Consider the following 22,393-nt stretch of genomic DNA (forward strand, 5'->3'; position numbering starts at 1 on the left):
TCATACAGCTCAGTGACCTCGTCACACACAGCACATAAAGCACTAGATGTGGCGGAGTTCCCATAGACACGTGTGGGCCTTTCACTCTTACAGGGAAGCTCAAACACACACCTGCGGCAGGCCCATGCCATTTGATTGACATGGTGCATTCCAAGTTGCAATCTTCCCATGTAGCCCATGTTGTAATATTCCCAAGGCGAGCTTTTGCTTTGCCTTGTTACAACATTGTCTGGTGGTGCCAGAGAGCTTGTCAAAGAGGGTGTGTCAGAACTTTGACTTGTTCTTCCAGATTTGAAGCCAGAATAAAAAGCATTCCAGAACCGATATAGTCATAGCCACATTGGTTTTCTTTTTATTGATGGGAAGCCCCCCTACCGTCCTGCGGTTAAGTATATGAATGAACGTTAACTTTTTCAATTGGTAAAGGTCCTGTAAGCAGGACATTTACTATGTTGTCTTGACCACTGTTGTTGTCATGAAAGATATATAAGGTATAACAATTAAGCATACTGTATATCAGGAACAGTGGATCATCCTTATATAGGAATGACTGATTTCCAGTCATCCATGACTGGATTCTGGAACAAAACTGTGGAATGGGTTTTGATCTTCCTGTTGGTTTGAGTGGTGAAGGTTGATCTCAGGACTAAGGGCCCAGGACTCACACATGAGTTCCGTCCGTTTAAGATCCCGACCTTGTTACATGGGCGTTGGGCATTGTCATATTCTAAAAAGGACCTGCCTATACACCATGTGTAGATCACAGCCTAAGGCTCATGTCAGCCTGTTAACACTTGAAGTGACACAAGAAGATGAATAAGATTTTTGTCATTGTCAGTCATTGTCAGTCATCTGTGGTGCTTTTGTAATCCCTGTCTGGCTCTATATGTCATTAGTGTTTGTCTGTGTTTTTTACGTTGTCTGGCTTGCTCTTCCTTTCTTGAGGACCTTTTTGGTCTACCCGTAAGGGCTCAGATATGGTTGATTTATTTTGTTTTGTGAGTCTGTGTATAATGCATTTTGTGAAGTACGTCTTTGGAATAACACAAATGTAAATTGTGGAAAGTTTGGTCGGAAATCTATGTGAAATAAGATATGTCTGTGTGGATGTTACTGTAGTTGTTCATTATTGTTAAGTTGGTGTGTGTCTGCTGTCCTTAACAACATAACTTGTTGTTATACTGTGTTTGTACAGGGGCCTAACTAGCAAAGTCTAATTGAACTCTCACCTTCTGTGTGAAGGGGCAGAAACATTACTGGGTCTGTGTTCGAGCTTTCATACTTGTATGTGAATGTGTGTGCACATGAGTGTGAGGAAGGAGAAATGATGCAGGAGTAACTGTGTGTGCACACTTTGTGTCTCTCTTTATGTCTCTCTGTCTGTAAGAAAAGGGCTTGTGTGTGTGTGCGTGTGCGTGTGTGTGTGTGTGTGTGTGTGTCTGTCTGTCTGTCTGTCTGTCTGTCTGTCTGTCTGTCTTTTTGTGTTTGCAAGAATGTGTGCCGTGCATTTTTCAGTATTTTTGACATGCGTCTAGTTGCACATGAATATGATCTCCTCCCAATTACATAATCACCACACGTTGAACCCGGCAGTCAAGACAAACTAATGAAGTATAATTATCCACGGTGTTGACCTGTACAACGTGTTCCTGTTCTGATGACAACCTGTGCTACCTACCTACGTCTGTTTTCCTGTTCTAGCGGTGGGTCTACAGTAGCACATCTTCTGCTGAAGAACTGCTGTGGTGCCAACCGAGACAGCACAGCAGGGTGCCCATGCCCTTACCACAGAGGTTAAAGGCACTGTAAAGATTCATGTTAATCAGTGCCACTTCAGTAGCAGTTTTGGCAGACAGACAGCATAATGTTTCAGTTTCCTAACTTTTTAGCAAGCATTTTCTAGTTTCAGAATCTGATTTCCCAGGAATCAAGGAATATGAACTTATTGGAAGACTGTAGCATACAGGACATTTGGAATGGCTGTCACTGATTTTGAAGTTCCCCTTTATAAGAGTGGCCATTTCTTCATGTGATGACTGGACCACAGTGGGGCTTTTGTACTCTGCAAATAGTACAAATAAGTATCCTGCATTCAGTCTTATAACAGGCTTGCCTCTGGAAGTGATCTTCAATGGTTGGTTGACTGTTTGATTTATTGGTCAGGAAAGGGGGAGGATATGACAGGACTGAAATATAGATATGTCTGTGCTGGGGGGCGGGGGTGGGGGTGGGGGGGGCGGATGGTTGGAGGCGGTTCTGTAGGACTGATCAAACTGAGGCATTGTTTTTTGGTACATGGTATGTACCCTGCCATAACAGGTGTGGCAGCTAAGCTGGAATTTGCGCTCAGGTCTCCTGGACGACACCCGTGACTGTAGAATCGAATTCCAATGGACTTAATCATGGTGTCATGGCAACAGGTCCCCTGTCGGCGTGGTATGTGGAGCAAATTGTCACTCCAATGTTGCCCATAACAGACTTGTGGCTGCCATGCTGTAGGGTTACACCATTCGGTGGCAGCTAGTTCCTCAGGTGTCTTGTGCAGCTGGAGCATGAGAAGTCTTTCATGAGGCACCACAGGAACAAGTGTGTAACTGAGGCCAAACCTGGAAGGTGCAGTTGTACAGGCTGTATGCACTTGTCCTTATGCCTCCATTGGTTATATTGTGTTCACTAAGCAGTAATAAGGTTAAAGTAATAGTAATAGTAGTTTTTGAACACATATCTGTAACTTGACAAATTGTTAAAGTTTGGACGTTTAAAGCAATATTGAGGAAGGCTTGTGTTTTCATGAGCAACTCCTTTTGAGATGAATGTTGATGATATGTGGCCCTGTATAGGAGAGGTAAACACTGGCTCTGCACTGCAGCCAGTAATCATGTGTAACCACGAATATGAAAAGTGCTTACAGCATGACATTTCATCAAATACTCTGAATTTGCATGTTGGCAAGCTACTATGAGTGCAAACAGGGATGTTGCTAGTCTTGACAAGATTTTGGTATGTTTTTTTAGTTAGATAACTTTTAGTTTTAGATGAAACTCCTGATGCTTTAACTTAGTATCCCCAATTTGGCAGTACATTAACCCATTCCACTCGTTCAATCTCACACACTGACCCTGCACCTGCTAGTCAGTCTTACTCTTTGGGAAGATGAAATTCAATTTTGTTTGAGTTCATCTTATTTACCCCCACTATAGTTCAGAAACTCTGACATGTTGAATCGTTTCTGTCAAAAGCTCTCTTGAGCGCTCTTTAGTTCTCCTGTGGCTTGAGGTGTTTCTGAGAGTTCCGATCAGAAACACAGTGTCCTCAAGGCTGCTCACCTCAGATGTGGCAATGTGTCCTCGTCAGGCATCTCTTTGTACCTGGGGTTAATGAGTAGCTCGCACTGCTCTCTTCCTCTCCAGATAAATGATATGTGGTCCACAGGGCCCCTTTAGAAGATAAGCCTCTTTAAAGAAAACTCAGACAATTCATTCATGGTTTTGGTAAAAACAAAATCACTGAGCAGGACTATTGACCATATAATTCAAAATTTCATCAGAGCAAGCATCTTGATAATGTTTTGACTTCCGTCATTATGTAAATGTAATGTGCACTTAATTAGTCACTCACACACCCAGCTCTCTTGACTTTGACTTTGTTTACAATGTGTGCGTGTGCCAGGGAGTGCGTGTGTGTGCGTGTGTGTGTGTGTGTGTGTGTGTGTGTGTGTGTGTGTGTGTGTGTGTCCTTCCTCTAGAGGGAAGCTAGGTCATTATTTGTTTATTATGATGTTTAAGGAAGCATACCGTGTACTTCAACACAAGCTGTTTTGTGAAAGCTTAAAATGCTTTTGACTCATTTCCTGTCCACGTTGATTTGAACTGGATGTAATCCATCTGTGAGACTGTCAAGCATTTGAACCGTACTGTGTCCTCTCCTCCCTTTAGTCCACAGACGTCCCTGCTTGACTGGCCCCAGATGTAAAATACTATCACTCACGCTCATTCAGCCCCCTGTAAACATTATCACTGCACCCACTTTCTGCATTCCTTCTGAAGCAAAGGACCATAAAAATACCATGTCTATCAGCCTGTTTCTTTGGGTTGTGCAAACCAATATTTGCCCCCTCGCTCTTCTGAAGGGGCTGAAGGTGGGTCAGGGAGTGCAGGTAAGAGGGCACATGTAGGAAAACAAGATGTTGCTCAACCTGGAGTGGGGGTGCATTGCCACAGTCAGCAGCTCTCAATGGTTCCACACCTCAGTGTGATTAAGTGAGAAAGCGAGAAACCGAGAGAGAGAGAGACAGTGAGAATGTGAGAGAGGTAGAGGTGCAAGAGGCAGACGCCTGACACACCCAACCAACCCCACCCCTAGCTAGCATGTCTCAGAGTGTCATCTGCCAGCACTGTGCCAGGCTGCTCACTGGTTTGTTAGGGTGTGTGGGAGTCTGTGACATTGGGAGTGTGTGTGTGTTACTCTACTCTAGTGGTCTGTAAATAACAGATATCTTGAAGGTCAGCTGTCCACATCTGAGTCTCACGTCAGAGCTTTGAGCACATGAATGAGACGGCTGAACACCTGTATAAAATCCCCCAATGTGAACTCTCAGGCAGTGACCAGAAAAACAAATTGCAATTCCATTCTCCTCCTCTCCTCCTCTATTACTCTCCTCCTCCTTTCCTCCTATCTTATTCTCCTCCTCTCCTCCTCGCCTCCTCTCCTCTCTTACTCTCCTCCTGTTTTCCTACACTGGGCTTTTGCTCCTCAGTTTCAGTTTTTCCCAGTGTCACGCTCTGACAGACGTACTCTACCTGCCCAGGACTTAAGGTAATGATCAACTCCCCTCTACCAGTCCTGCCCTTTCTCTTTCTCTCTGTCTCTCTCTTTCTCTCTCTCTCTCTTTCTCTTTCTCTCTCCCTCTCTCTCCCTCTCTCTCTCTATATACAGTATGTCGCTGACTCTACCCTGGTCCCTGCGGCTGTAAACGGGTCCTTGGCTCTCTTCCCAAACCTCTTATAGAGCGTTTTTCATTTTTGTTCCCAACAGCGTAACTGTCAGTTTCTGTATCAGTCATGTCTGTTTTGGCACCTCTGTGTGATGAGACAAGTCTCTACCAGTGCAGACTTCTTTGTTGGGTTGATGTGTCAGGGTTGTTCTGGGCAAAGTCGCTGATGAAAAGGTTCAAAGTTGACCTTCTGGACATACTGTATGACATGGCCTCTGTCCTTGTGTTTTCTCAGTATACCGTATTTATGAATACAATTTCAGTCATAAAGCAACACATGTAGTTCTTGTATTACTCATTTTGACACTACACCGTTTCTGACACTGCTGATGTGCATCTGGTATTGCCCTATGTAACGTTGCTGTGGTGGGTAGGGGGCATGACCCATTTTGGTGTGTTCAGACAAATTGTACCCCCATATCGCTAAATGGGGACTCGGTACGTTCAAAACTGACAAAAAGGGGAATTCCTACATTGTGTCTCTTAACCTAAGACCCAGTGATGGTGCATGTGCCAACACATAACCATGGTCTGATCGGAAGATCATGGCAATTTGCCTATTTTATTTCATTTTTCCAAAAGCATCAATGGGAATATGTTTGAACAACAATATCCAAGAACATTGGCCAAATCCCCCTATGTATCATGAACAGTGTGTCCCCATATAGCACATAAACATGGATAGAGAGGATTAGTCAAAGTATGCTGCTATTGCCTGTATTCTGTTTCCCTCTCTAATACTGGGCTGTAGCCTTTATCTTATAACACCTTCACAAATGGTGTGGATGTCCACAGATGTGTTGCCTAACACCAACAGTCAGGCCTCAAGTCACACCAGCCACTCCATGAAGACAAGGCTTAGCCAAGGTTTCCGTTAACATTTTACAGTCTGTGTATTTATTCAGGAATTTGTAGTGTTACGTACAAGCAGCATGGGCTGAAAACAAAAGTCTATTTGTGGAGTATCTGTGTTGTGGTTTCTGAAATATCTCAAGTATGAGATTGACCTGGGTTGTTGTTGATTTTTGCTTCTCCCTCTGAGTGTGTGTGTGTGTGTGTGTGTGTGTGTGTGTGTGTGTGTGTGTGTGTGTGTGTGTGTGTGTGTGTGTGTGTGTGTGTGTGTGTGTGTGTGTGTGTGTGTGTGTGTGTGTGTGTGTGTTCAGTGGAGTTCCCATGCCCTCCCATGCCTGTTCTGCTTCCTGACCATTCCCATGTTTGGCCAAATATTTCCCTATTGAGTGTTTTTTTGAAGTGCTCCCCGAGCTCCCACCACCCACCTCTGCATTCTTGTGGTGTTTGGTGTTCTTTTTGTTCAGCCCTATGAGCGCATATTTGAGTTGGTTTAATATTTTGTTATTTTGACATTTGATGTGCTGTAGGGCCCCGTGTTAAGTGTGTACATGAGGTTGTGTTGTAAGGCTCCGTTCCACTGGAGTCTGGTGTGCATGTCTGGTAAACAGATATATTAAGCATTAAGCAATCAGGGAAGTTCAAGGGTTTTGGTGGATCTCTTTTTAAGTCTAAAGACTAAAGTCTCAAGTGCTTGGTTGGCCATATGAACTTCCTTTACCTCTCTCACTCACACACACACACACACACACACACACACACACACACACACAAACACTTTTATCCTTGCTTACCACCAAGGAAACTTAATTGAGAACTCAAGCAAGCAAGAATCCTTTCACAAACACTCCAATGAATATATACACACTAGCACTCTCTCTCTCTCACACACACACACACACACACACACACACACACACACACACACACACACACACACACACACACACACACACACACACACACACACACACACACACACACACACACAGAGAGAGAGAGAGAGAGAGAGAGAGAGAAAGACACTGCCAGAGATCCAACTGGCCAATGCAGACCCTTGCAGGTTAGTGGGCCGTCCTGAGAGAGGGGGTCACCCTTGTGTGCACAGCAACAGGACAGACTCCAAACACAGCGTTGTCAACCAAAATCCCCTCAAAGCAATGCAGCCGCCTTAAGCTCCTCTCTCCCTCAACATGAGCTTCTGTGGGTCCCCGGGATTACTCGTGAGTAACACACTAAGTTCCCCGCAGGACTCCTCTGGGGAGCGGCAGGAACTTTACTCTTAGCAGCATGAGAGCTGATGTTATGAAATGCCGAGAGGAACTATGTTTCTCATTTAGTTTGGATAAAAGTGGCAGAGGCAGAGAGCAGAGCAGAGGTCTTTGTGATGAGTTCTCTAGTGGATAATCTTTTCCAGAGCACTGCTGAATGTATTTGAAATGATATGGTCATGATTATATGATCATTCCTTCTCTTTGCATACTGCATCTGCTATGCACAAAGCAAGAGAGAGCGTATTTTTGTCTTTCTGTGTGCTACTTTGTACCTGAAATTAGCATTCAAGCTAGTCTGTTGTGAACTGGTGTTTATAAGTTTGGACTGGTATTTAAAAGTTATAACGTGGCTCTGTTGAAACATTTATCGGCCTCCTGATGATTAACTTTCACTCCTCACCCGGTTTGTTTGCACTACTCCGGAGTCTCTTATGTAATGGAGATTAAGTCCGCTTGTGCTCTCAGTGTCAGCGATATGGATCTAAACATATAAACACCATCCAGTGTCTCTTGTTTGCCTGCTTTCTTCTTCACACACCCACCGAGAGAGGGGCTTTGCTCTGGGAATTACCCACTGTTTTGTTTGGACTGACTGATTGGCACACTGTGATATTTGTAACCACATAACTTTCGGTGCATCGGCTCATAATCTGTTGTTATATGTCTTAGTCCCCTAGAGACAGTGCTGTTCCAATCCTTTTCTCTCGTGTCCCACCAGTTTTTCCACATTTTCAAATTCGATTATTTTTCAAACGTATCAGTGTCATTTGGAGATTAAATAGCAGAACTGCCAACCTGGCACTGTCTCTTTTGTCTTTTGACCAAAACAGTGGGCTCAATGTGTGCTGTTTGGCCATGAGAGAGGGGGAGTCTAGACTAGAGCGTGTGTGAGAGTTGTGTGTGCGTCCCAGAGGTGGGACCTGACCCGGCTGCCCTCCTGTTCCCACAGTCCTCGGGGACGTCCAGAGCCACGTCCTCCTCCCTGCTGAAGCTCAGGCAGCTTCTGGAGGACAAACTGCAGCTCCTCCAGGAGACTGTGTGTGCAGACAGGCAGGTAGGAGTGTCATCCTCCAACCTGGTCACCGACCCTGATTATCTCTTATCACAGACTGTAATAGGGGAGATGTGCTGAAAACCAAGAGTGTGCTTTCTCCGATTCTTATCTCGTCTATTGTAGGGGGGTATTCATGTGTCAGTGTCTCGTCACATTCTTACGCAGAGTTTAAAACAGTTTAATCTCTCCATCTACCAGCTGTCTGCTTCTCTTCCTCTGTCTGTCACACACACACACACACACACACACACACACACACACACACACACACACACACACACACACACACACACACACAAACACACACACACAAATGCACACTCACACTCCCGAATATATTCAATTTAGCCCTCTGTAGACCCCAGACTGGAGTATTTGTCATCAAGTTGCTGACTCACAGAGTTCTCATTATCCAACACATTCCTTAGTCTGCTGCTGGGTGATGGGAACTGTGTGTGTGTGTGTGTGTGTGTGAATGTGTTTGTGTGCTCGCTTCCTGCATCCAAGCATGTGTGCACAAAGGCCCGAGTGGATTAATCTGTTTTCACTTTTTTACAATTGATGATCAGAGCTGCTCTTTTCGCTAATTATCAAAATCACGGATCACAGACTACTGCGCATTTGGTCGAGCCCCCGCGCGCTCCCTGTCCTGCTCCTGTCGGCCATTTTGTTGCGTGCAGACGAGCGGCCGGGTGCCTGCCTGCCTGCCTGCCTGCCTGCGAGCTGAGCTGACTGTAGAGCAGAGCGGAGCGGAGCAGACTGCACAGATTGCCACAGCCTCAGCGCGCTCCTCTCTGGCTCCCATTCACGCCCATCTGGGCGCAGCCCTGTGTGTGCAGCCAGCACTTCTGTTGGGCGGCCAGGCCAACATTAATCACTCCATTGTGTCAAGTGGCGTTTCATCCATGCCGTTAGATAACATTTAAACCGGGAGGCTTTTGGTGAGCTGTGCGCTTAATTGCATTGTTATTGGTGAATGCAGTGAGTGGTTATCGATAAACAGCCAGTGTGTTTATATACTCGGTATGTTGGAGTGTGTGCTCTCCTGGAGTCACAGGGTTACTGCAGCTTCAGTGCAAAACAAATAATGCCAATCATTTTCCGTTTAACCCTGATAACACCTTTGTGTAGCATTTAAAACAGACTTATGCAAAGTAGTACCTGCTTTCCGAACAGGAAACAGTGAATTAGCGTTGCGTCTTTAAGCTTTATTTTTGTAATTGAGCCCAATTGTGAGCTGTGCTGACGGCTGCTGCTGCTGTTGTCCCCTGACAGGTGTGTGAAGAGAGCAACGCCGTCAGGGACCTCAGGACGCACGTGGAGCAGAGTCAGGAGCTGAGAGGCCACCTCACTGAGCTCCAGAGGAACACCGAGCAGGAGATCTCCTCCATCTCACAGCAGTAAGCACACCACATCGCACACACGCCACAACTGGGCCACAACTGGGCCACACACAGCCTCGGTGTGGCTGTTTTTCAGATAACATATATTTTTTCTTCAGGTCACAGAGAACAGCTCTATGATTCTTATTGATATGAGTGACATGTAGATTAGACTCAGCAGTGTTCAGGTCCATGGCTATTAAATCCATTAAATCAGGTTTGCTCATGCCCCTAATCGCTTACTTCCGTCATGACTCATAATGAATTGCATCACGCCACATTGTGCTAATAATGGACGATACGAGGGAGCTGGGGAGCAAGCGGCAGCAACCCGACCGCGTTCGGTCCAGGCGCCCATGGGGACCTCGGTTCATTCCCAACCAGCGGTCATTTCCCGTTCTGACCCCCATCTCTCACTCCCACTCGTTTCCTGTTGCTTTCGACTGTCCTATCTGCAGACAGACTAAAAGCCCCCTCTAAAATATGCACAAGCCACACAGTACTGGATAGCAATCGTGCTTCCAGTTCGGTTCTAAACGTAATGTGATCGAGGGCTGTAACTAAGCAAAGTGTTACTGAATTGTTTTTCCAAAACATTCTGCTCTACATCTGCTATTGTGAAAGGAACTAACAGTGCACATGCTTGTGTCTTCTGACACCAGCATGCTCTGTTTCAGTGCAAAAGTAAATATGGTGTGTGTGTGTTTGTGTGTGTGTGTGTGTGTTTGCGTGGGTGTGCGTGTGTCTGTGTTTGTGTGTGTTTGGGCCGGGCCCACTAAAGCTTTGTGTAAATAGGTAATATGTGTTGAGAAAAAGCACAGGATCTGGGTGCGGCCCTCTCTCACACAGACACAACCCGACTGACAGCCTCTATCACGTCTGAGTGGCTGTAATGGTTTAAAGTGCTTCCTTTGCGTGTCGCTCTCTTTCATGCAGCCTGCGAGGCTCGCCAGGGTACACCTGAGTCAAAAAGCAAGTTTAAGCACATCGTGCCTTACAGTCACAGATGACTGTACGAGGGTGTGGGCCGCTGTTCTGGTAAATCCCCACTGTTTTAGAGGAGGGACGGTGCCAGCTGCATCTCAGTGCCAACTGGCTCTCCCACAGCCGGAGCCTGCATTGTGTCTTTGTGCGCTTGGGTTTGTTGTGTTTGTCTGTGTGTGTGTTTGTGCGGACGGAGATGGAATCACAATTGTGTTGGAAATTCATTGACATTGGAATTCAATGAAAAAAAGCTATCTGTTTCTTCTGTAAGTGTCTGTGTTGCATGAGGGTGTGAATTGTTCCTGTGCGTTATTTTAGGAAGACATGATGTGTCCTGCACCACTTGCCCCATGGTTTCACTTTTATTACGTAACAGGAGCAAAGGCTGCCGCCAGGAATAATAATAATGAAAAAAAAAAGCCAATTCTGTTGAAAGCTTTTGTTTGTAATGAAATCCGCCTCAGCCTGTCTTTGTCCTCCATCCAAGAAGTGTTTAGCAGAGGGAAGATAGAAAGAGAAAGCGCAGCGTTCACAGGCCACCCATCACAGGAACTCCCAAGATCTCCCATTACTGGAACCCCTGAGCTCCCCCATTACTGGAACCCCCTGCACTTCAGCACCTTCCATCAGAAACACACCGCAGAATGATCCATCTTCTTAACCACACAATTAAAACACTCAGTTTCACTAGAGGCATGATCCTGAAATGCATAATGACACCCCCCCCCACACACACACACATACACACCACCCACGCCTTGAAGTTTGTGCAGTTATCAGCCTCTCCATCTAACCACCCTGCTCCTTGCAGATGTTGAATACTGATAGATGCTTTCCTTTTGATGCCATTCCCAGGCAAGGAGACACACACACACACACACACACATGCAGTGTATTGTATGTGGTGATGTGGTATCAATAAGTCATTAATTGCTTTATTATTCTGCACTCCTGCCATGGTAGCAGTGCGCTGGCATATGTGCGGCTGACACTTGCGCTGCTAGATCAGAGGGGCCGAGGCCTTCAGTGGTGCTGGGAGTGATGCTCGGCGACAGACTACAGCGCCGCCCGCACTCATCGACACAGGTCGTTTGGTAGAGCAGGCTGGAGCCAACTAGAACTACATCAAAGACTGGGGCGCCCAACTGAAGTGGGATGAAATAGTCATTTATTTTGTCATCTTTTTGTTTGCCGTTCCCTTCATCACCCTCCAGATTACTGTTTTAGTTGTTGGTTTATTTTTCTACCTCGGCTTATTGTGATCATTTTAAATTCATCATCAAAAGGATTATTTTTTTTAACTTTTTTTTTTAATAAATATCAGGGGTCTTCAGGTGATTTTTTGACTGCTTATTGAGTGAGACAAGACACTTGGATTTATAATTGACTTTAGATACTGTACGTCACATCATTGAATGCATGCTCTGCTGTGAGTTAACAGGCCGGTGTGTGTGCCTACAGGCCTCACAGCCTCATGTCTCCTGCTGTAGCTCTATATGCTTGACCATCTCACTGATGTTCACTAGAGCTTTGTTGAAATGCTATACTGTATGTATGTTTGAGATCCAGCTGTCTGTCATTGGCCCAATGATGTATTTACACAGTAAATCCTCTACACGCTGACGCAAAGCACACAAACACATTCACACACACACACACACACACACACACATACACAGGAGAGGGAGAGAGAGAGAGAGGCAGAGGTATGTAATATGTTGTTTTTAATCACTCTGTTTGTGGAGCTGACAGCTGGCCATCACAGAGGCGAGGAGCTGCGGGGGCCAACAGTAGCCTAAGCTCGCTGCGTTAGACCTCATTTTCACACACGTCTACTGCAAGCTAATGAGGGGATGTGTGTGTGTGTGTGTGTGTGTGTGTGTGTGTGTGTGTGTGTGTGTGTGTGTGTGTGTGTGTGTGTGTGTGTGTGTGTGTGTGTGTGTGTGTGTGTGTGTGTGTGTGTGTGTGTGTGTGTGTGTGTGTGTGTGTGTGTGTGTGTGTGCGTGCGTGCGTGTGTGTGTACATATGTTCTTGTGTCTGTGCACATGTGTGTACATATGTGCTTGTGTGTGTGTGTGAGGGGGGGGCACAGACTGCGTTTTGCTTATCCCCTCAGCAGATGCCAGCAGATTCTCACAGACTCTCTCAAATACACATTACAGAGAGAAGCACAGAGAAAGCAGAGCTGACACAATGCTTCATCGGAATTAGTTGCCTCTTTCACTTACAGCAGTGTGTCCCTGAAAAGCCATCCCTGTCAGTTATCAATCCACGGACATTAAGGGCTGTGTGTCCCCTCTCCTCTACTTCTTATTTCTAAACAAATCCCATATCGTGCACTAATTATACATTTTTGTCAGTTAGGAATTAGGTGACATTTACTAGACAGCCAGCCACTTACAGCTCATTAGCACTGAAGCTACAGCATGAGGTGCCTGTGCATCTGAGCCTGGTGTTTTAAGCACCTTTCTCTGCTACAGGAGAGGAGTGTGATGTGCGCTGGGGGCCTTTCTGTTTTAATCCATGTCTTTCGCTCCTTTATTAATGGTTAAAGACAACACTCTTGTCTAGAGAGGGAATAACCAGTGTGTCTGGTATTGTGTTTTCACAGCTAGTCTAGTTCTCACACATTCCGTTCCTCGGCAGCTCTTAGAGAGGCACAGCAGACCATGTGTGTGTGTGTGTGTGTGTGTGTGTGTGTGGTGGGAGAATGTAAAGAGGATCTGGGTGAGGGCTGCAGGAACATGCCACAGCGGCTCCGTGGTGGGAGAGCGTGTTCTCGGCGCGGCCCGCTGTGCGGTGCTACTGGGGGAACCTGATAGGGAGCCTGCTGGCCCTGCTGGCCCTGCTGCCGTCAACAGGCAGGTGGAGGGGGCAGCGGCTGCAGCAGATGTGCAGCAGGACCAGCTGCAGCTGCAGCCAGCCAGGGTGAGGGGGTCTGGGAGAGCGCTCCAGCGTGGAGCACATACCTTAGCATCTCTGCTAAAGACCACATATGTTGGATAGCTGCGTAAGTGCTGTTACAACACCATAGTAAATACCTTAGCATCTCCGCTGAAGACCACATACGTTGGCTAGCTGCGTAAGGGCTGTTACAACAAAACACCGTAGTAAAAGAAGGCCATAGAGATAGTGAACACAATAGGCCTAGATACCACACAGATAGTGAAGACAATAGTTAAAAGACCATTTTGAATGGGGCTGATTTTTCTTTTACAGATTATTGGTTGTTAAAAAAATCATTTTTGAACTTCAATATGTTAAAGAAAAGGCTTTCTCCTAACATTTACCTTTTTGTCCATGATGAATTCATTGCCTGCAAATAGATGGATCTGTCTGTCACTTTTGCAAAGCCTCCTTTCTTCTCCTCTGGTTTCATGATGAAGGCATATCTCCCTCTAGTGGCATAATACTGGACTAACCATCCAACCACCCAGCTCTGTGGAGAGAGAGCTATTCTACTGTGTGCCGTGTCTGTTTACAGCTGCATTTTCATGAAATGTATGGAAATAAAATCTTGATAATAATTGAGAAACGTTTCTTTTCCTTTCTGTTGCAGGCTTGGGTCAATAGTTGTCCAGTGTGAGCTGCTGAGCTGTGAGTTAGCTGATCTCGAGAGGCAGCATTTAGAGGTGCAGTCCGCCCTACAAAGGAACCAGGACTCAGACACCAGAGCCGTAAGCATCTTTACCCCAGCCCCTACTAAAGACTGGGCCCAACTCAAGCCTAGCCTATTGAGCTTCAAGTGTATATTGAAATTGTCAACTAATGTCAATCATTTGTGTGTGTGTGTGTGTGTGTGTGTGTACAGACTTTACTGCAGCAGAGGCGTGAGCTGCAGATTTGTATAGCCGGCCGGGCAGCGCAGAGAGAGCGTGTGTGTTTTCGGGAGCAGGCCCTCCGATCCCTACAAAGCATTCTGAGCGCAGACGTGCACAGGTACCAGCAGGAGGCCCACAAGCTTCACCTGCTCAGCCACAGAGCCATCCGTAGCATGCCAGGAGAGAGCCAGCACGAACTGGACCACATGGTAAATATGCACGGGCCCACGCCAGCCTATTTCATCATCCCACATTTAAACTTCCAGCCTTATGTACAAACATACAGTACACTGTTTTATTAATATTATTGAATAGAAACTATTATCTTCCCAAATGTTGTGTGGGTCACAGAATTTTAGAAATTCTTGAATTCCTCAAATAACTGGATTTTGTTATGGATTTAGCGGGAGAATGCTTTCAGTTCATGACCTTGAGAAAATATGTTATTCACAAATAATGTTGGGTGTAAAATATGAGTCCTTTTGTGGCATTTACAAAAACACACACATGTACATGTGTGCACGTGCTCAGACACCAACACAGCAGCCAGAAGCTCTCAGAGTGAGGCTCGTCCCATCTCGCTGGTGGAGAGGCTGGCTCCAGATGTTGGTGCGCGTGTGGATGTACTGTATGGAGTGGGCTCTATGGAACATCTGTCCACTCACCTGTCCTCCTCGGCGAGCCCACTCTCCTCCTGTCAGCCGGGGCTCCTCCGCGCACGGCTGGGGACTGATTTTAATCGAACGCGCTTGCTTTGAAACCTCCTTAACGCATCAAAACGGCCCCCGACGCACGCTCGCACAACGCGCTGTAGGTGCCATTCCCTCTGTCGGATGTCTTAGGTGTGTGTGTGTGTGTGTGTGTGTGTGTGTGTGTGTTTGCGCTGTGCACTACCACTCTCTTTCCCCTTCGTTTTGAAATCACAGAAGGTGTCAGTTCTCATACGGCGTGTGTGACAGATCTGATGAAGGCAATGGAGCGTGTGCTCTCCTTGATAAGCGAAGCGGCCGTGTGACATGAAAGAGAGGCAGGAGCGCCCATCAAAGCCATGGCTGGAACCCACTTTAATTATCCTACACTTTCTGTGCACACCGCACACCACTCTGCTGTCCATGTGTGTCTTAATGCGCCGCGGCGTATAGACTATTCCATTAAGGAGATTTGTTTTTGCGCAGTTTGTTTATCTAATTGCATCTTTTCCTAGTGGCCTACTTAGCATGTGCATGAGCGCCGGCGCCTGATTGTTGGCCTGTTATTGCGACATGCATGGGTGGCGGTGGCGACGCTGTCAGACACGCGGCGCACATATGTTTTTATTATTAAGCTTTAAAGGATGAAGAGCGGGCGCTTTCAGATTAGCAGCCATTCATAAACATGCACAGTATGCAGATACTCTCACACAATGCCAGAACGTTCTCAGGATCACAGCAGAATTGGGTCAGTCAACATTTCTCATGCAGCACCATATGTCACTGCACAGAGCCTCCAAGGAATATAGGCTGTCCTTGCCATCATACCTTCACTCACTCACTCTCTCTCTCTCTCTCTCTCTCTTTCTCTCACTCACTCTTACTTACTCTGACTCTCTTTTTCTTTCTTTCATTCTCTCTCTTCCTCCCCCCTTTTATCTGTCTTGTCTCTCTCTCTGTCTTTCTTACTCTCTCTCTCTCTCTCCCTCAGTAGCTCCTGCTCTCTCTCGTGCTCTCATTGCTCTCTGTGCTCCTCACACAGGGCATGTAGGGCTGCCGTTGGTTCTAAATGCCAGCAGACTGTGCTGAAATGGCCTGTGGGTGGGCCGGGCCATGATAGTCAGACTGTAGGAGCGGTTGCCGTGGGAATGAGACAGATGTACGCTGCTGTCTGCACCCATTAGAGCTCTCAGCCAGTCAGTCCGTCAGTGCAGCAGCAGCAGCAGCACCGGGCCGGGGGCCAAGGGCCACCTCAGCCTGCTCAGGGTGGACAAGGGAGGCCATACTGGGAGAGCAGGAGGGGGATGGGGGTGGGTGTAGCACGGTGTAGAGGTATGGCAAACTGTCCCTAATACCGCAGGTCTGGGGTCAGCTTAATCTGTTCCCACGCCTCTAAACATCCACCACATGTAACACAGACACATGTACATGCATTCAATTACACATGCACACACACACACACACACACACACACACACACACACACACACACACACACAAACACACGCACGTTACAAACTCTGTCATAGACTTTACAATAAAGACATCATAACACACACAAACCACTACATTACACTTGAACAATCACACACACTTACGTAGACACACACAAACAGCCATTCACACACTCACCAGCATTTGACTACTGCCACCCCAGCCCCCAACACAGCTACAACTGCTTTGGCATGCTACACAGACGCCGTTGGTATGGCAACTGTCTAGCAACATCACAACAGGCTTTGTGTGGACTTGCGCTTGGGTCTCAGGATTACGAAAGAGAGGGAAACGTATGTATGTGCGCACGCCGAGCGCATGCAAATCTTCTCACGCTTATTGTTCCCACAAATGATTGAGCACATACATGTGCACGGGGCTGAATGAGGCAATTCCTTACAGCAGGAGATCAAGCCCCAGTCACAAACTCATATGCATAGAGGCCTTTTGTGTCCCTCGCTGCCGTCCCAGACACTATTGGAGAGCCAGTCAGCAGCGCGTCTGTCAAACACAGTGGCCGGCTGTCAGAGGCAGAGGCAGAAGCCCGCTCTAAGACTGCCGCGGTCACGTGACCTCTTATTTGGGAGGGCATAATTACTCTGACGAGGAGATTAAGTGATAATCCCCTGATGGTCTTTAAACCCGGGGAGCCATGAGCCAGAGGAGCCAATCGCAGGGAGTGGTCCGCGCTGCTCCCCTGCCTCTGGCACACCATCCCTGGGGAAGAGTGACAGGCAAGCACCAGGATTAAGGCCTGCCTGTGCTTCCCTAAAAAACAAGCCCTGGTCCCGGGCCAACACATTTATATAGTGCACATTAGCATAATGAAGCTGTTTGATGGTTAATTGAGGTTTCTCACACGGAGAATTAATCTTGTCTTTTTTTGGTCACCGACTTATTTTCATTACAATTCTAATGTCAGGGTGTGTGTGTGTGTGTGCGTGTGCGTGTGCGTGTGTGTGTGTGTGTACATGTGTGTGTGTGTCTGTGTGTGTGTGTGTGTGTATGTGTGTGCGTGTGTGTGCATATATGTGTGTGTATGAGTGTATGCATGTGGGTGTGGACGTGTGTGTGTGTGTGTGTGTGTGTGTGCATGTGTGTGCATGTATGTGTGTGTATGAGTGTATGCATGTGGGTGTGGATGTGTGTGTGTGTGTGTGTGTGTGTGTAGGTGTGCACAGGGGAATTCCAGAGGAAGGGTGATTATTCTGTAGATAAATGTGCAGCTGTTGAGGCAGCTCTGTGGGGATTTGTCCCAGAGGAGACACTGCTCCTCTCAAACTTGCGCCTCTCCTCATCTGAGAGTGTTGCTCTGAGCTTCCCCTCACAGAGTTGCATTAAGGGCCTCCATACATTACCCATTCACTTCATTAAACAACCCTAAAGAGAGAGTGACAGAGAGAGAGGGAGAGAGAGAGAGAGAGAGAGAGAGAGAGAGAGGGATGGGCATGTGTTGCTCCTTGAGCCCTCTGATTCCACTCACCTCTGCGCCGGTGAAGCATGTGATGGTATAATTACATTTCACTGACACTAACACATCAGCCCAATGCTTCCACATGAGTGTTCCTGCTCCATCTGTTGCTCCAAGCCTTTGGTGACTAGTGAAGTTATGGTATTTACTTTATTGGCACCATCAATGTGCTCTTCACCACTTCAATGCCACAGAACTGATACTAGTGGTGTGATGATGTGTAGGCATGGCCTGCATGGGAGTCTCACTAACATATCCACTTGCATTTTGCTCTGCGATAATTAACACTACAGATGTCAGTTCTGTCATAAAATGATCCCAGCAGGCCTTAGTTAGATGTTTAACGCCTGTCACAATGTCCTCTCTTTACTTCTCAATTTCGACATGGCTGACATGAACCAGTGACCGTATTTCCTAACAGCAGCATGTGATGTGAGGAAACTCTCACCTTTCCAGAGCTCCAAGCGAGTCTGAGTCACTTCTGATTTATTTCATTGTGGGAAATCAGGCAAAGGGCAGACATGTCTCTTAGCATTAAGAATGCGGTCCTCCTCCTCCTCCTCCTGCTCAGTGAGTGAGGGGGATCAGCGGAGGAGGGTGCGGCCTGCCGGGCTGGACTGTGGAGGAAAGGCCAGAGCCAGTCCCCTGGGTCCCGCTGCTCTTTAGCTCACATCCCAGATCCTCTCTCTCCCAGGACAGCCTGTACGCGCGCAGCAGGACAGCCCCGGCGCTGCGCTCAGAGCCGCTCACCAACGGACACGCCGCCGTGACCACTAGAGCGGGCTCTCAAGAGTCCACGGGCAGCCTGGACGACGAGGACCGGAGGTGGAGGGCGAGCAAGCAGGCCGCGTCCTCCAAAGGCACCAGCTTGACACGCTCAGGGAGCGTGAAGGACCTGATCCACAAGTTCTCTGTACCAGAGAGCCCCATATCGCTCTTGGAAACGTTCCCCAGCGGGGGGCCTCTGAGTGGCAAGGCCCCTGTGGTGGAGCCCCTGAGCAGAGCAGAGCCAGAGAAACCCAGGGGAGCAGCAGAGCTCAGCAGACCTGCTGTAGCAGAGCACCAGGGAGGCAAGAGAGAGAGCTCCCCTCCAGAGCACCAGCACCAGGGAGGCAAGAGAGAGAGCTCCCCGCCAGAGCACCAGCACCAGGGAGGCAAGACAGAGAGCTCCCCTCCAGAGCACCAGCACCAGGGAGGCAAGACAGAGAGCTCCCCTCCAGAGCACCAGCACCAGGGAGGCAAGACAGAGAGATCCCCTCCAGAGCACCAGCACCAGGGAGGCAAGACAGAGAGATCCCCTCCAGAGCACCAGCACCAGGGAGGCAAGACAGAGAGCTCCCCTCCAGAGCACCAGGGAGGCAAGAGAGAGAGCTCCCCTCTGAAGAGCTCCATACCCCCCGTGGCCACCATGCCCCTCGTGACTCCCGTGACGGTGACGGTGACTCCCCCCACTGAGGGATCCCCTCACACGGCCAAGCAAAGCGTGACAACAGGCCCCTCCAGTGGGGCTCCAGCTACCAGTGGGCTAAAGGTGGTAAGTGTGAAGTGCCACACTGACCCGCAACCCCAATCTCCACATGGACCCGCATGCCTGGTCTGCATAGTCTACGACCACCACACACTCTCTAATTGGCACCAAAGCACCACCCGTCCCCAACCAATCTCACTCCACTGATCACTAATCCACTGTACTGCCCAGATAGGGCTGTGTGAATCAGCACAGAGTTAATGACCTGGGATGACTCTACCCTGCCGCATGAACTGCTGTATGTGATTCACTTGATTCACTTGATTCACTTGATTGTTGCGTGTGATTTGCCTTTGCACTTGATCGTCTCCCTCTGCTGCTGTGGATGTGAGGCTCTTTGCATGGCTGCTTGCACACCACGGCACCTCGTCTCACGGGCCAGCGGAGCATACGGCGCCATGAAAGCCTCCTGTGTTGCCGGGCCCAGCCCATTGATTCTGTCTCTCTCTCTCTCTCTCTCTCTCTCTCTCTCTCTCTCTCTCTCTCTCTCACTCTCTTGGCCGCCATTCCCGACTAACGCGCGTCTTCTTTCATGTGCGTCCTGCCTCCTGTAGGAATCCAGCTTTGATTCCAACAAGCAGCCCGGGAGCCCGTCGTCCACGGAGGATGAGGCGGCGCCCGGCGTCAAGCCCGCCCAGAACCCCAAGTATCAGCTGTACATGAGCGGCGACCCCCTGGGGAACGGCACCAGAGATCCAGACAGGCTGGCGAGGGAGAACGGGCTCAGGGCGGCCAGCCACTTGGAGGGAGGCAGCTACCGCGGCTCCACCGAGTCACTGCACTCCCGGGACTGGGACATCACGTCGGACCGGGTGAGTGAGCCAGGCTGGGCCCGCCAGGGGAGGGATGGCACGCTGTGATCACGTCCAGAGAGAATTGGGAGACTGTGTGTGTGTGTGTGTGTGTGTGTGTGTGTGTGTGTGTGTGTGTGTGTGTGTGTGTGTGTGGGTGTAGGTGTGTGGGGGGTGGGGGGTTGTGGGTAGATATATCGTGGGTGGTAGTACATACATGAGCATTTTTGGAGCGCATGTGCGTGTGGTTGAAGATCAGAGGGAGATGATGAATAGCATGCAGTAAGCATCAATAGCACATTGCACACATTAAAGCCCAGTCAGATTGGCCATATGTTGATCAGATGATGGGCTGTAGGCTGCTGGTGTGTGTGTAATGAACCTGGTGAGAATGCCGTGGCTTCCATCTCTCCACAGGTGCCCGGCTATGAGAGTCCTCCTCCCCGCGTGTTCAACAGCCCCTACACGTCATCTCTGGACGCCTTCAAACCCACCCACAGGGTGTCTGAATATAAGGTATCCCCCGCCCACACACACACACACACACACACACACATATGCACCCAGTCATACGCACACCTCAGTGCTGTCACCTGGATGGGCCCTTGCCTGTTGGGTGCCAAACAGTGGTCCTGGAGAGAGACCATATGCTACACTAGGCCCTCCGACAGTGGAGGGGCACCTGTTGAAACAGAGATGTCAATCACAGCTTTAGTCTGATGCTTTAATTAGCGAATTCAACTACACAAGTCATTAATTATTTCAATGAAATGAAGACATTTGATAGACATTTTGGGCCGTACCATTTCCTAACCACATAGTTGGCTTTATATTAGGTCCAGGATGGGCTGTCCACTGTCCCCTCCGACTACAGCTTTGGCCTGAATGGTCACAGCATCAACCCTCTGATGGCCAATAAGATGCAAACTCTCCCTCGTGCACGATACACCACTACCTTCGACACCCTCACCAGATCGAGACGGGAGAGGGAGGTAAGAGCATGCATGCAGCTTAATCTGAATGATAGCATTTGAAAAAAAATATTCTATCTTAACAAATACAAGACTGTCAGTATTAGTGATATATTGATAGTATCACTAAAAAGTTCTATTGCTTTTACAATAGCCTTACAATATGTACGATATATTATAAGGTGATTTAAGTTGTATTGTAGGATATATTTACACAGCATTTAACAACTGTCTGTTGCAGAAATATGTAAGTAAGAGAGCATCTGTGGCTGTCTTGTTTATCTCTGTGTCCCGGTCTGTCTTGCAGGGCATCACCAACCATGTGCCACTGCGGGTGGGCACACGGGACAAGCGGGACTTCATCGAGGAGCTGACCCGGCAGCTGGAGGAGGTGCAGAGGGTACGTCCCGCCTCACTGGCACTCCAGAGTCTCATACGGATGCCAGCGAATATCTATGCTGTCAACATTGCCGTCATCTGCCTTTCGTTTGGTTCAAATGTGAACTTGAAATTGTGGAAAGTTTGAAGTTTGAATGTTGACTGAATACTGCCCATTCACCTGCCGTCTGCAGAGGAACCAGTTCCTGGAGGCCGAGAGCATTGAGCTGGATAAGGAGCGCAATCAGATCCGCTTTGAGATGCGCGCCCTGCTGGTGGCCAAGGAGGACCTGGTGTGCCACAACGCCAAGCTGCAGCTGGACATGAAGGCCATGAGGGAGAGGAACGTGGAGGTGGAGTCCAACCACAACGTCATGGTGGAGCGCTTCCGGCAGATGGAGGTGAGACACAGCCCTGTTTGACCCCAGCAAGGTGTCAGAGCCATAGCTTCATATCAGACGGACAAAGTACAGCCCATTGTAGATAGTGGGAATTAGGATGTTCTCTAAAACGTTGAGTTTTATTGCAACTAAAGCAAACATGCGGGCCTCATTTCAATGGCAGGCAAAGTGTAAAGTCTGTCAATAAGCAACATTCTCGTGCATTAAACATTTATGGGAACTGGTAAGCTAAGCGTTGTTGTTTTGCGTGTGTTTGTGTTTGTCTTGGTCAGGGCGAGCTGAAGGAAGCCAGAGAGGTGATGATCGAGGCCAA

General features: G+C 48.1%; 1 protein-coding gene across 3 annotated transcripts in view; it reads left to right on the forward strand.

The window, feature by feature from the left end:
- The first annotated feature begins 6,953 nt into the window (after positions 1-6,953).
- Positions 6,954-22,393, forward strand: part of LOC134100642 (cingulin) — a 20,866-nt gene continuing 5,426 nt past the window's right edge. The window contains exons 1-12 of one of the 3 annotated variants that reach the window (XM_062553990.1): positions 6,966-7,065; positions 8,066-8,170; positions 9,446-9,570; positions 14,096-14,213; positions 14,348-14,566; positions 18,706-19,545; positions 20,094-20,351; positions 20,748-20,846; positions 21,167-21,322; positions 21,609-21,701; positions 21,874-22,080; positions 22,353-22,393. The exon at positions 22,353-22,393 is cut by the window's right edge and continues 64 nt beyond it. In XM_062553990.1, coding sequence (XP_062409974.1) covers positions 7,036-7,065; positions 8,066-8,170; positions 9,446-9,570; positions 14,096-14,213; positions 14,348-14,566; positions 18,706-19,545; positions 20,094-20,351; positions 20,748-20,846; positions 21,167-21,322; positions 21,609-21,701; positions 21,874-22,080; positions 22,353-22,393 — 2,291 coding nt within the window. In that variant the 5' untranslated portion in view covers positions 6,966-7,035. Of the gene's footprint in view, positions 7,066-8,065; positions 8,171-9,445; positions 9,571-14,095; positions 14,214-14,347; positions 14,567-18,705; positions 19,546-20,093; positions 20,352-20,747; positions 20,847-21,166; positions 21,323-21,608; positions 21,702-21,873; positions 22,081-22,352 lie in introns of all 3 variants that reach the window. The other 2 variants (XM_062553991.1, XM_062553992.1) reach the window with 2 other exon arrangements.

Source organism: Sardina pilchardus, chromosome 14 (genome assembly GCF_963854185.1).
Source record: "Sardina pilchardus chromosome 14, fSarPil1.1, whole genome shotgun sequence".
NCBI classification, from domain to species: Eukaryota; Metazoa; Chordata; class Actinopteri; order Clupeiformes; family Clupeidae; genus Sardina; species Sardina pilchardus.